The sequence below is a fragment of the Lutra lutra genome, chromosome 11 (assembly GCF_902655055.1).
Source record: "Lutra lutra chromosome 11, mLutLut1.2, whole genome shotgun sequence".
In the NCBI taxonomy this organism is placed as follows: Eukaryota; Metazoa; Chordata; class Mammalia; order Carnivora; family Mustelidae; genus Lutra; species Lutra lutra.
In genome coordinates this window covers 3,068,151-3,081,691 of record NC_062288.1, presented here as the reverse complement: position 1 = coordinate 3,081,691, position 13,541 = coordinate 3,068,151, and the positions used below count along the sequence as shown (strand labels likewise).

General features: G+C 58.0%; 1 protein-coding gene across 1 annotated transcript in view; it reads left to right on the top strand.

Moving 5' to 3' along the window:
- Positions 1-7,196: 7,196 nt before the first annotated feature.
- Positions 7,197-13,541, top strand: part of PKD1L1 (polycystin 1 like 1, transient receptor potential channel interacting) — an 84,066-nt gene continuing 77,721 nt past the window's right edge. Inside the window, exons 1-5 of the mRNA XM_047694726.1 lie at positions 7,197-7,333; positions 7,811-7,899; positions 10,456-10,576; positions 11,104-11,315; positions 12,003-12,301. Of these exons, the coding sequence (XP_047550682.1) occupies positions 7,862-7,899; positions 10,456-10,576; positions 11,104-11,315; positions 12,003-12,301 (670 nt within the window). The 5' untranslated portion in view covers positions 7,197-7,333; positions 7,811-7,861. The remainder of the gene's footprint in view (positions 7,334-7,810; positions 7,900-10,455; positions 10,577-11,103; positions 11,316-12,002; positions 12,302-13,541) is intronic.

Genomic DNA, 13,541 nt, shown 5'->3' with positions numbered 1-13,541 from the left:
CCCCGTTTGTCAGAACTCCGTGGTCGCCGCTGCCTCCCCACGCCCCACCGCCCACCATAAAGGTCCTCGTCTGCCATCTGGCGGCAGCTGCCTGGTCATTGCATCAGGAAGCTGCTGGGGTCACACAGTCTTCCCTTCTCAGAAGTCCCTGCTTAAATGAAAGCATCTACTCTCCCAGCTTCACAGGCGCACAGAGAGGTCAGAAACCGCTCGCTGCAAAGTGTGCACGTGTTCTCATGGGGAGGCGAGCCCAGCCTCAGGGACCGGGATTCACACCTGCAGTGCAGAGAACACATAGCCCTGGCGGGGAGGGGGCGGGCCTGGGTGGCATCCCGGAATGGCACCCCATGTCTGGTCAAGACCTCAGTCCCCACACCTTGGTTCAGGGCTATTTGATCACTGCACATCAGCCCCGTGGACACAGGCGCAGGTGTCCCTGGCCCCGAGAAGCCACAGCATGTAGAGAAGTGACAGCATGTAGAGAAGTGACCAGTGCCTCCCTTCCCCCCACCCCCCAGGCTGGGCTTCCCAGTCTGTGCACCGGCTTACTAGGGGCCATACTCGGGGCCGCTGGCCAGCAGTCTGGAGCTCTGCAGGTGTCCCCTCTGTCCTTGGGGGAATGTGGGAGGGCGCGGTGAATCGTTGGCTCTGGAGGTACCACCGATGCGGTTGAGTGCAGCTGCCTATCTCCCACGGTCGCCCTGATCTCATCTGGAAACGTACCTGTGCTTTCCCTCCCTGGTCCATGGTGGGGATCACATGGCAGGGTCATGCTGGTGCGTTTGGCCACTGTCACGCAGTGCATGGTCTCATCCCCTGGGTCTGGGCCCTTCTGTTCCAAGGTGGGTCTGGTCCACACAGAGGTGAAGGAAGGGGACACAGGGGAGGTGTGGTGGGCAGGGGGCTGTGGGCCTGCCCTGCTCTGTTCTCTGCTCCCCAGTACTAAAGCTGGAGGGAGCAGAGATGGAGGGAGGGAGGCTCTTTTAAAGCAAGATGAGAAATCTGTTTGAAGTCACAGTTTGAGGCCAGGCCCCACACCTGGAAAACACTGTTGAAAAACCACGAACAACTTTCTATCCGTGTGCAGCCAACTGCATCCCTCTTTAGTTTAGGCACAAGCTACGGACGTGGATGGAAGAGGGGGCACAGGCTGACTGTGAATAAGACTGCTATGTCATGCAGCACCCCTCCTCTGTTCCTACCCTGTTAGGTGCGTCTGGGCTGCCTGCTCCTGGTCCTCCCCCGGCTCTGCATCCCCAAGAGCCGCGGAACACCTGGGCCTTCATCCCTCCGATGGAGCGCCAGTGCCAGTCGGTAAGTAGACCTGGGAAGGGGCGCTGGCACCAGAGCCGCTGGCTGCGGCTCCCTGTGCAGGGGGCCCGGTGAAGCCCACAGCTCTGGGTCCATCCCTGCCCGCACCTGCAGGGAGGGGCCGTCCTAGCCTGGTTGCTGGTGAGAAAGTACAGAATAAACAAGAATAGAAGACACCAGGCTGCTCGCCCTGAGCTTGCCAGTCAGTGACACTTGGGCTCTGAAACCCCTCTCTGGACCCAGAACCTTCCTTATTCACCTGTCCTGGGATCTCCAGACTCCAGAGGGCATCAGACTCACGTCAGGGCTCTCTAAAACCAGGCTACAGGGCCTGCCTCAGACATTCTGCCTTTGGGGGTGTGAGGGGAGGCTGCTGCCGGTCCAGGGGCTGTACTTTGAGAACCGCTGAGTCTGGAGAGGGACCCCCATGGAGCTACGTGATGGGGGCGCCCAGGTGATGGGACGGGGACGCTTCACAGCCACAGTGCTGGGTTTCCCCATGCCGACGCAAGATGTTACTTCCATTATTCATCTTTTAAAATAAAAGTCTTGGGACGCCTGGGTGGCTCAGTTGGTTGGACGACTGCCTTCGGCTCAGGTCATGATCCTGGAGTCCCGGGATCGAGTCCCGCATCGGGCTCCCAGCTCCACGGGGAGTCTGCTTCTCTCTCTGACCTTCTCCTAGCTCATGCTCTCTCTCACTGTCTCTCTCTCAAATAAATAATAAATAAAATCTTTAAAAAAATTTAAAAAAAAAGTCTTAAGTGGGTGCTTGAAACTTAATTTCCAGTGTTACTTCAGGTCGATGGAATATTTGAGTTTTGCACTCGGGCCGTGCCCTTGACAGACATGAGGAGCTTTAAAATACCAGCAAGGCAGGTGTGCGTGGTGTGTGTGCTGGTGGGAGCGGGGCTCGGGCATCCGGACGGAACCCAGTGCGAAAACTAACCCTCGTAACTCTTACGTGACAATCGTGGGGGGTAGATTTCCCTTGTGAGTTCATTTCTCCTTCGGATTTGTGTTTGCGTCATTTTGTGACCCTGTATCTTCAAGATGCCCTCCCATGATCGTTCCTGTCTGGAGCATTTGTGCTCGTGTGAGGAGGCCGGGTTTTCCTTCCCGTAACCTGACCACAGTGGCTCTGGGAATCACTTGGTTTCAGAGAAACAGGTGACTTTATTATCCTAGCTCACCTGCAGACATTGTCGGGCACGTGTTAGTCCTTGCCGAGGGTGGCGTCTGGCTCTGTGGGTGGCAGCTCAGACACTCAGCTCGTTTTTATTTATTTATTTAATATTATTTTTTTTTACTCAGCTTGTTTTTAAAGAAGCCGCAGGAACCTGGCTGTCGGTTAATTTGGGACAGCTTTTATTAGCGTGAGATACGAACCCACTGGAGTCCTGATAGTAAACAGTGGCGTTGACTCAAAATATTTCAGTCAGTCTGCGTGTCGTCCTGGGAGGCTGAGAGGTTGAAGGCCGGTGTTGCTGCCTGGTCGGTGCTGGGGACAGCACTGGGGCCACCAGCTCTGGTGGCAAGGGGCGGTGACGCGGCTGATGGAAGCCAGGGGCTGGGTGCTGGAGGAGCCCTGAGGGGAGCCAGCCCAGAGCACCCCCTCCTTTCCACCCGACGTTCCTGGCCCTGCTCTGGGGACCTGCTCTGAGGGCTGCATGTCTGCATGTGCAGGGCCGGCTCTCTGCTTTGTGACCCCAGGCTGTGCACGGAGCCAGGGCTCCGTGGAAATGCTTCCTGTAGCTTTTGAATTGTGGACATTTTCAAACCTCTGCAGGACTAGAGAAAATGGCATCGCAGATGCCCTTGAACCCACCATCCACTTCCATGGTTTTAACCCATGTGCAATTCTTGGGTTCGAAATCAAAATTCTGGTACGCCTGGCTGACTCTGTTGGTGGAGCGTGAGACTCTTGATCTCAGGGTCGCGAGTTCGAGCCCCGTGTTGGGCATAGGGATGACTTGAAAAAGAAATTCCACCGAGTAAGTGTGAAGATGTCATTGGCTTTGTTAAGTAATTCATGGCGCTGGTGGCATCCCATAGGCATGTAGACATACACCCTCAGGAACAGTGCAAAATGGGAGATTTTCATAGGGAGGAAGGTAAGACAAGGAAGTTACTAGCAAAGACAAGCAAGGATTGTTCCAGGCAAGGGCATCGTCCCCACGGGGAAGGGCCAGGGTTCTCACTGGGTGGACCAGCTCATCTTCCTTTGGGGGCAGGGGCCACGGGACAGATTACCTCACTGATGCTGACCCGGAAACTCCTGACGGTTACGGCAGCTTTTCTGGGGGAGGCTGGCAGCACGGGTAGGTGATGTATGACGCCCTGGTTTGCTGACTTGGCCTCAGTGGTTCCGTCTGCGCCAGGGGCCTTCTTTCTACTGCTTGTCCCTTCTGCTCCGGCAGGCGAGGCAGGTGGGTGCCGGCCTGGCTGGCCCTGGGAGCTGGGCAGTGTGCATCCAGAGGACTTGTGTGGAAGCATCCTGGCTTTTAAACTTCGCGGATCTTATTGGCCTTCATGTTGGCCCCGCAGATCCCCACCTGGTCTTTGGGACTGTGGTTTCCCCGTTTTGTGCCCATCTCTCTGATGGGGAAGGCTTGAGTGCTGGAGGAGAGCGGGATGGCCCTCCGGATCGGGTGGTGAGCCTGGGCTCTGGCCTGGGACCTCCCCCACAGCGCCCGGCGTTGGCTTATCCTAGACAATCTATCAGTGAGTTAGAAAGAGAAAAGGCATCGAATGCAGACATGGCCCCCACTCAGAAGCAGGTCCCACGGGCACCTGGCTCCGTGACGCACGGGAAAGCAGGTGGCGTCAACCCCGGGTGGGACTTCTCACGGCGTGCTGCGGCCGCCCTCTCCTGGCTGCACGTTGTAGGCTTCAGGCCTGGTCTTTCCCTTTTTCCTAGCGGCCGGCGCTAATCCCACGCCTTTCAGGAGCACTGAGAAGGCCAGCGGTCCTCCGGGCACGAGGACACATGGGAGAGAAGACGCGGGACCGGAGCGCCCACCCCCGCTGGTGTCACGGGACGAGGTATTCCTGAGACAGCTGCTGCTGTATCTGGGGCGCTCGGGCTTTGCTTCCGGAAGACCCATTACTCAGGCTGGACTAGCCGGACAGAGGAGCACAGTGCAGCCGTGCGTGGCCATCGGGAGGGCCGGCGGAGGTGGGGTGGTGACGGGACAGGTTGTCTCCGGGTGTGAGAAGCAAGGCAGCGTCTGAGCCAGCCATGGGGGGTGATCCATGCGCTGTGGCCCAGAGAGTGACGTGAGTGACAGCGTGACGCGGTCCTGCTGAGGATGAGCTCTGACTCCCAGCGGGCAGTGCAGTCAGCCCGGACCCAGCGTTTCTTGTCCTGACCCGAGGGAGCCGGCTTGCGGGAGCTCCTGGAACCTCCTCACCCCCACCCCGCCCCCCGGCAGACGTCACCCTGCAGCTCAGCTTCCTGTCCTCCTCGTGGGGGTCCTCAGTCCTCCTTGTGGGGCCCCCAGTGCTCCCCATGGGGCCCCCCCAGTGGTCTTCCCAGTGGGGGGTCTCCCCCATGGGGAGTTCCTAGTGCTCCCCATGGGGTCCGCAGTTGTGCATTTGTGTCTGCAGATGAGCCGATCATAGTGCGCCCCGTTCCTGTTGGCAGCTCCTCCAGGCTCACCCACCACTGGGAAAGTTCGAAGGGGGGTTTTCAGGTTAACAAGAAATGGCGTCGGCCAAGGTGCACTTGTCATGCTCTGGGAGCAGGGCTTGCTAGAGGTTCGAGTGCAGGGTGCTCTCCAAGACACCCGGGGACCCTGCTACCGTGTGTTTGTCATGAACCAGTGGGAGGCTCCCCACCCCTGCCCGTACCTGCTCCTGTGATAACCGTGTGCAGCCAGCCCCCGGGGGGAGGGGGGCTCTGCTTCCTGCACAGACGGGGGATATGTATTCAGCCTTGGGTCCCCAGGGCCTAGGGCCTCCTGCCTGTGCTGTTGGGGTTTCCGTGGTTCCTGTTGACCTTGAGCCCACCCGCGCCCCACCCGAACCCCCAGCGCCCTGTTTCCTGGAGCCCCAGCCACCCCGGCCTCAGGTGAGGGCCAAGGGGCTGCAGCCCCGGGGGTGGGTTTGATGGTGAGGCGTTCTGAGGCCCGGCTTTACAAACCCGAGACTCCATCGGTCTGTAAAATGCTGTGCTCGCTAGGAAGAGCAGACAGGCCTAACTTCAGGTTATGGCGTGGACTTCTTTACACCCCGTTTAGGTAACAGTCACATGCCATATCGGGATTTGGAAGAAATACAGCTTTGGTCATTCGTGTGGTCTTTGTCCAGGGCTCCCAGCTCCCCATACCCCTGGACTCACCCTTAGCTAAGGGCCAGAGGGTGTGTTGTGTTATGTTAAAGGAGACCTTCAGACCCCTTCCCAGGGCTGGGGGAGCTGGCTGCCGGGGGAAACAGCCCTGTGATTCTTGGCTTGAAACTCTTAGTCCCACCTCTAACCAACCCCCTCCCTAAAAACCCAAGAGGAAGGGATCACGGAGCTTCTGGGTTGGTGAGCACGTGGAGATTGGGGACAGTGGACCCTGGTCGGGGGGCATGGGAGCGCCACACCCCCTTCTTCTCCCATCTGGCTGTACAGTCCCATCCTCTATTGTATCCTTTACTGGTAAACATGACTACGGGTTTCCCTGAGTTCTGTGAGCCCCTCTAGGGAATGAAAAGAACCTAGGGAGGAGAGTGTTAGAACCCGCCATTGGTAGTGGCAGATCAGAAGCAGAGGGGCCAGCCTGGGGCTCCAGCTAGTGCCTCAGTGTGTGGGGGACAGCGTGGGGAACCAAACCTATCACCTGTGGGGTCTGATGCTGTCTTGAGTAGAAGGGGCCAGAAGTGAGTTGAATTCTTGCTAGTATCTGAAACTCCCTTGGTGTTTTGGGGGGACCCCACCCCCCACTCTGGAATTGGGTTTGAGACCCATAAAATATCATAGTTCGTAGGTTCAATGTTACATAAAAAGTTGATGAGCAAATACGGTTTTCTAGAACAAACGCAAATGAGTCATTATACTTCTTACCCCAAGTGAATATTGCGAGCAGTGAAGGTTATAAAACCCATTTCTGTAGTTCATGTGACAGGCTGGGAGTGATTTTGGGTAAACACATCTTGAGTTTAGAAGGACAAGTCCAGACACACTGGGTAGCTGAGCTGGGAGGGAAGACAGACACTCTCAGTCTTCTTGTCTTCAGGACAGAACAGCAAGGGCAAACTTAACGTTTCTCTTCTTAGGGTGTCTTATTCTCCTAAAAACTGCTTCCCGGTAAAGCTTGGGGCTCCTGATCGGAATTATGTTTTCATTAATGCCAAGTAAAACATTTGGGGCTTTTGTTACATTTGTACGGTAGTCAGTCTTGCCCCCCACAGCCTCGAGGGGCCCGTGACTCGATGTGGGGGATCCTTGGGGTCACGGGAGTCGGGTGGCCCATTGGCCTTCCCAGTGTGGCACCGTCTTGCTGGCCAGCCCCACCGGCCTGGCGGCCTCCCCACCTGCTTATCTGCTGTTCCTTCGCTTTGTCACATTAACTGTTAGGGTGGCTGTTCGCATACTTGGAATTCTGAACGGCATCTCTTCCTGGGCTGGTGACATGTGGCCCGTCCTCTCCCAGGATGCTGGGGGGCAGCTCGCTACCCGGCAGGTGGACGGTCCCAAGGTCGACAGCCGATACCCCGACCACCCTCCTGCGCCCACATGGCTCTCTGTTTCTCACCCTCAGTACAGCATCCAGTCACTCACAGCAGATGGTCGGCGCTTTATTATACAATCAGCTTTGTAGCCAAGGGTTTTGCCCGGTGTCGGCTCATGAAGTGCTCTGAGCGCGCGTATCGCAGGCCGGGCTAAGCTCAGTGTTCGGGAGGCTGCTGTGTTCAGTGCATTTTCCAGTCCACATTACTAGCTTATGGCGGTTCGTCTGGACACAGCCCCGGTGTCAGTCAAGTCAGGTCTGTGCTGGTTAGTTTGACACAAACGGCCTACAGTGCCCTGTGTCTTGTAAGGACTCCATCAGGAGACCCAGTGCTGCTGTCCTACCCTTATCGGCGCTGGCTGTCTCTAGGGCCAATGCAGTGTCTGAATGGAGAGCCAGCTCGGAACATCTCCCTTGGGTTTCTTGCCTCCCTCAGCCTTTATCAACAGGTGGCCAGGCCGGGGCTTCCAAAACATGGGTCAGATTATGCCACTCTGGTGCCCACACCTCTGTCTCATTCAGAAGGACATGCAAAGTCCCAGGTTTGAAGACCCCATCTGACCTCCCTGCCTCCCCCGTAACCCCCCACTCTCCTGGCATCCACAGCTCCCGCTCTCCAGCTGGCCCCCCACGACCCCGAGAACGTGGCTCTGGGAGGACAGGGGGCTAGCCTGCTTTGTTCCCTGCAGCCCAGCAGGGCCAGCTGCTATCCTAGGACAGAAATAATATAGCTGGGGTTTTGTAAGCAGCTCTTAAATGACTGCTATTTGTCCCCCTTCCAGAACATTTTGAAAACAACCAGCAGAACAGCGCGAAGTGCCGTCAGTGGGAGGATGCAGGCCGCTTGGGATCGGGGAGACTATGCCGACAAGTATGTCCACGAGCCCCGACGGAGCCCTGCTCCTCAGCACTGCACAGGGGCGTGCAAGGACCTGCCCGGGCTGGCGTCAGGTCGGGTGTGCTGTCTGGGGTGAGGATGAAGGGTTGCAGAGAGCTCAGAACACCTATCGCCATGGAAGGAAGAGTGGGGGACTGTTCTTCTCGCAGGTGCGGTATGGTAGCATCAGACAAACCCTGAGCACGGGACGCTACGTGGAATAAGCCGGTCCCAGAGGATGGATATTGCAAGATTCCACGTGCACGAGGCCCCTAGAGCAGCCGGGTTCCTGGAGAAGGATGGGTGGTGGGTGCCAGGGGCTGGGGGCGGGGAGCGAGGACCTGGTCTTCAGTGGGCACGGGGTTTAGGGTGAAAAACCCTTGAGGTCTGTTTCATAACAGCACAGAGGTACCGAGCATGGATGAAGTGAGAATGAGAAAGACGGTCGGCTCCATGTTTTTATTGTGGTCGTTCTGCCACCATAAGAACGTAGCACTGGGCCATCAGAAGTTGGAAGTCGGCGTGCTTCTAAAAACACGTGGCCTGCTTTGGGATTCTGCCTCATGCTGGTCCTGAAATCTATGGTTTTACTTACCCTAATGAAAATTAAACATTGATGCATACAGAGAACAAACTCGATCTTTCCGAAGGCAAACACAGGGTGTCTGGATGCAGACGTTTCTTTGTCCTTCCTGGTGACTAGTGCATTTCCACCATGTTCGCTAAGGCGAGCTGCCCGTGTGGCCCACCTGCCAGGCCACCGGAACAGCTGTGCCCCCAGCCCCCCCCCATGCACCTCAACGCACCTGCCCTCCATTTATTTGCATGATTCTTCCTTCTTCTTCCCCATAAAACTCCCCATATTTGAAGCCCCCACCTTACAAGGCAGAATTTGGGTTACAGAGACTAGTAAGATCCTATCCTCCCCTGGGGAACCCTAAATCTGTGCAGGAGGGAAACGTAATCCAAACAGCAGATAGGGCGACATGGGACCCTCCAGACTCCACGGGGATGCGTGGGGGCGTCGGCTGTGTCTGTGGAGTCAGGAAGACACGAGGCTGGGGACTGGGCTCGGGGACTGACGTGGAGGACCGTTAGCTGGAGCCAAGGAAGGCGTCATCCCCGCTAACAGGGAATGGCAGGCACGGGAAGGAATGTGGCCCGTTTGGAGAAAGCGGGTTAATTGTAGGGACAGATAGTAGCCACCCCTGCTGGCAGCGCTGCTGGGACAAGCCACTCTGTTCTGGTGGGGGCTTACCCCGATGACACAGGTGCCTTTCTGTGTCCTCTGGGCCTCTTCCTTCTGGGGTCCAGACAAAGGAGAGCTGGGTGCAGGTTAACAGAAGCAGCCCTGATGCTCTTGAAGGCCCTCTCAGGAGTGGCAGGTGTCCCCAGGGAGCGAGTAGAAGCCCCCAGCAGGGCGGGGGTCCGGAGGCCTTGCTCCAGGAAAGCTCTGGAAACAGGTGTGAGCAGAGCAGGACTCTGGGGTGGTGCTCCCTGTCTGTCCTCGGGAGGCTGTGTGAGCTCAGAGGGCACCTGCGGGGTTTGAAGGAACATCGCTGCGTTAACAGCTAAAGGCACCTAAGGGAACGGGTAGGGAGCAAGCAGCCAGGACGAGCGCACTAGGACTGTGTCGTGGGAGGACGGCTGGCACGGCCGGGGGGAGAGCTCCCACGTGGAGAGAGCAGGTGACCCTGCGCAGACAGGGAGGGCCTGGGGCAGACCCTAGGCAGGTGTGGCTCCAGCAGCTGGCAAGGCAGCAAGGGGCTGACGGGACCTGTGGCATTTATGCTGCGATCTGAAGTCTGTGCCTTTGCCACATGACCATGGCTGGAAGCCGGGTGTTCTGAGCCCAGATGCTTCCTGCCCAGCACGTTAGGGCAGCCTGGGCCAGAGCGGCTTATCTTCACCGGCCCGAGGACAAGGATCCAGCTGTGTAGCAGAGCAGGGGGACGGCGTCCCTGTCTGAGTGCCCTGGGCCTGAGTGGCCTCAGCACATCCCTCCTGTAGGGCCCCTGGTTTGAGGTAAACGGGGTCCTGTAGCATGGACACGAAATGGACCCTCTAAGAGGTCTTCATCCTTGCTGGCTGTGGTCATGCCCCTCGCACCCCCTTCCTAGAACCGTGGAGGGCACCAGACTCGGTGAGCAGCCGCCCTGCCCGGGAGCCACCAGGCATTCAACTGTAGCCCTGAGTTACAGGTGAATCCTGCAGAGGCCTGGCTCTGCCTCGGGGGTCAGCTCCCTGTGACCCGAGCCCAGGCCGCCTCCCCTAGACCGCAGAGCATGTTAGGACAGTGACCCACCCTTCTGGGGAGCCATCTGAAGCAGGGTCCCAGCTGGGGACAGATGTTAGTGAATGGCTTTAAATACACTCCCGCTCCATGACAGTCATCCCTGAACGCTGGCACAGCCCTGGCGGGGTCAGCTCTACCTGCAGGCACCCCACTGTCACCCAGACCGCTGACGAGCAGGTGCGGGCCACACGGGCCACGTGAGCGAGCGAAGCACGGCCAGCCTTCCTGTCTCTGCCTTTTTCCTTCATATCCAGAAACTCCCAGGGACCTTCTGTGACAATCGCGAGCTTCCAGGGCAGCAGTGGCCCGGGCCCCTGTTGCCGATGGATGTCTGCAGCTGGGAACACGTGCGGTGACTTCTGTGGGCTTCTCCAGGTGCGTGTCTGCCCGCTGCGGCGGAACATTTCCAGGAAGCTGCTGGTGGGTCTGGCGGCCCTGGGACTTGGGGGCGAGCCGTGTTTCCGGCTCCTAGTCCTTTTGAAGTGGTTCAGCCAGTCTGAAAGCGTAACCTGAGCTGGATCCTCACTAAAGGAAAGTGTGCACTGCAGTTTCCATGTCTGCAAGAGCGTCACTGCTCAGCTGCCCCCTTTGATCATAGCTGACCCTATAGAGGAGCTCATTCGTGGTTGCTAGCAGGGAGCAGCGTGAACTTGGGGTAACAGCGGCTCCCCGGGCTCCTGGTGGTTGCCAGCAGCACGCTCTTGACCACTGCGCTGGCAGGTGCAAACCCTCTCCGGAACCCATCTGCAACGCAGGGGCCACCCTGCACTAACCCCCAGATGAGGGAGCCCGCAGCTGCGCGGGAACCCTTATTCTCTAGCTTCCTGACGGTGCAGAAGGCAATGCGGCCGCCAGCCTAGGCCCCGGCGCGCCCCCTCGCTCACTCACCTCTTGAATTCCAGTGCACCTGTCCCGCACAGGGCTCCTGCCGCCTGAGTGCACAGACCCCCTCCTGCCCCTCGGGACAGCGGCGCTCTGCAGAGGACATGGCCCCAGAGCGGCTTCCAGGGACCGACGTCACAGCGGCCACTGTTGCGATGGGGGCCCCCGCTCGGGTGGCTGCGTGCCCGCATACCAGCACTCCAACCGCACCTTCTCCCACCTTACCCGGAAGGTAGGGTGCGGGTGGCGGCGGGGCCAGCGTCCACCATAGGCCCCAATTCTGGAGCCACGCCCAGGGAGCTGGCGACGTCACGGTCCCCCTGGTCACCCAGTGGTGGTTGCAGCTGTGGCCAGTGCTTGCAGCCCTAGCACCCTGGGCCACGCAGCCGGCCACTGTTTTCCCAATAGAGCCCACGTTACTGGGTGGGCTCTGTAATTCGGACCGGGCCTCGCCCATCTGGACTGGAGCTATGAATGATTGCACATTCCCAGTGCACACGCAGCGCGCTCACAGCACGACGGGCCGCGGGCGGAAAGGCTGGCGCCCAGCCCGTGTTGGGTGTTGTCACAGAAACCTCAGAGGTCGTGACCTTCGGGGAGCATGGCCTGTACGGCCCTTACTTCAGCGCCAAGGGAGAGGATTTGCATCGCGGCTGGGATTAACGCTGGGATTAACGCTGCCAGAGAGGAGCTCTCAGATTGTAGCTGCCCTCAGTGTCCCCGTGTCCCCTCCCATCCCGGCTTCTGACTCCATGTACCTGGCATGTCTCACCAGAGCCTGGTGATGCTGGTGCCACTGGTCCTGGGACCCCACTTTGGGAACTGGGAAAGTCAGCCCTGCCATCAGATTCCGCTCGGTCTCCGTCCCTTCTGCTCAGACCACTGGGTTCTCTGAAGCTGTCCTTCTCTCTCCCCACAGCTTCCTCGGCCACAATGGCTCAGCATGCTGGCCTCGTCCCAAGCAGCTCTGTCCCCCTGCTCAGTGTCACCCTGGAGCCGTCTCCGTGCAAGTTCCTGCTGACGCGGTGGACCCCGCTGTCTGTGGCTTCCCAGACACGGACGCTCAGGCGCCGCCCAGTCTGGGGTTCGGGGTCCAGGTGGCTTCCCAAGCAGCTCTGCATCTGGCAGTGGATTTCGGAGATGGCTCTGGGGTTCAAGTGACGGTCTGCAATGTGTCTGGGGGAATGGCGGTCACCGCCTACCACCAATTTGGAAAAGGTAGGGTACTCGGTGTCAGAATCTGAACCCAGGCAGGGAGTGCGGGTACAGCGAGACCCCAGAGGTAGCTCTGGCCACACCAGGACCGAAAGGAGACCCCACTTCCCCCCAGTCCACCCGCGCCTGCCGTGTTCTGATAACAAAGGCTCAGGTGCCCGCACTGTGCCTCCCCCATATACCATTTCCTCATCGAGTCCCACCATCGCCCTGTCCTCCATTTGGAGGAGCACAGGGACGCCAGAAGGGCAGGGGTTTGTCCTGCGGTCACATACCTAGTGAGCCACGTGACCCCCTCCACGGGGAAAGCTCTGAGCTTTGGTGCGGACTGTGGATACGGTCCTTCAGTCCTTCACACACTCACACACAACATTGCACACTTAATCTTTTGCACTAAGATGTCAAACACTTTGCATTTAGGCAAAGTCACAAAAGCTGTCTTTCTCCAGACATCTTGGCACTGGAACCAGTCTGCGTAGAAAAGGACCGAGCCCCAGAGCTGGTGTTGGGGGGTGGGGGCGGGGGGCAGAATTCCGACCTTGTCCTGCTCACCCGCACCATGTCACCATTTGCTTTCTGTTTATTTATTATTATTATTTTTTGAGTATGGTACGTTCTCGAAGTTCCAACCCCTACCTTATAGGGAGCTGGGGGCCATGGGTTCACCCCGAGGGCACTATGCTCGTCTCTGAGATGTCCGCGCAGTTGAATATTTAGTACATTGGACTGTGCGTTCCGGCCACGAGTCTGAGGGGGCCGGCTCTGCTTTCTTTTTATCTGAATGGCCACCTCCAGGTGCTGCTGGCTCTGCCCCTGGGGATCCAGAGAGCACCAGTCTCTGCCCCCAGCCCGCCCTCCTCACCCCTGCTTGTGGGTTGGGTTCTGCTGTCCATGCAGCTGAGCTCCCCTCCGTTACTCGTCTTTTCTAAAATTACTCTGGTTATCTTCACTTGTCCATTTTCCCACGTAGACTTTAGACTCCCAGTGGCTCGCATGAAAACATCTTATTGGCCTTTTTGTCCACATAGTGTTAAATTCGTGAATTGATTTCCGCAGACTGTTTATGTTCAAGAAGCTCCCCCACCCGTGAAAATACCTTTCTCTGCCCAAGTCTTCCTTGTGTCTTTAGGAGCATTTAAAAAAGTATCTTCGCAGGGAAAGTGCACGATTCTCGGGAGAGATTTTATTTTCTGTGCTGGGGTATGTGAGATCTTTTCTTTCATTTTCTCTTCCAGTGGGTTGT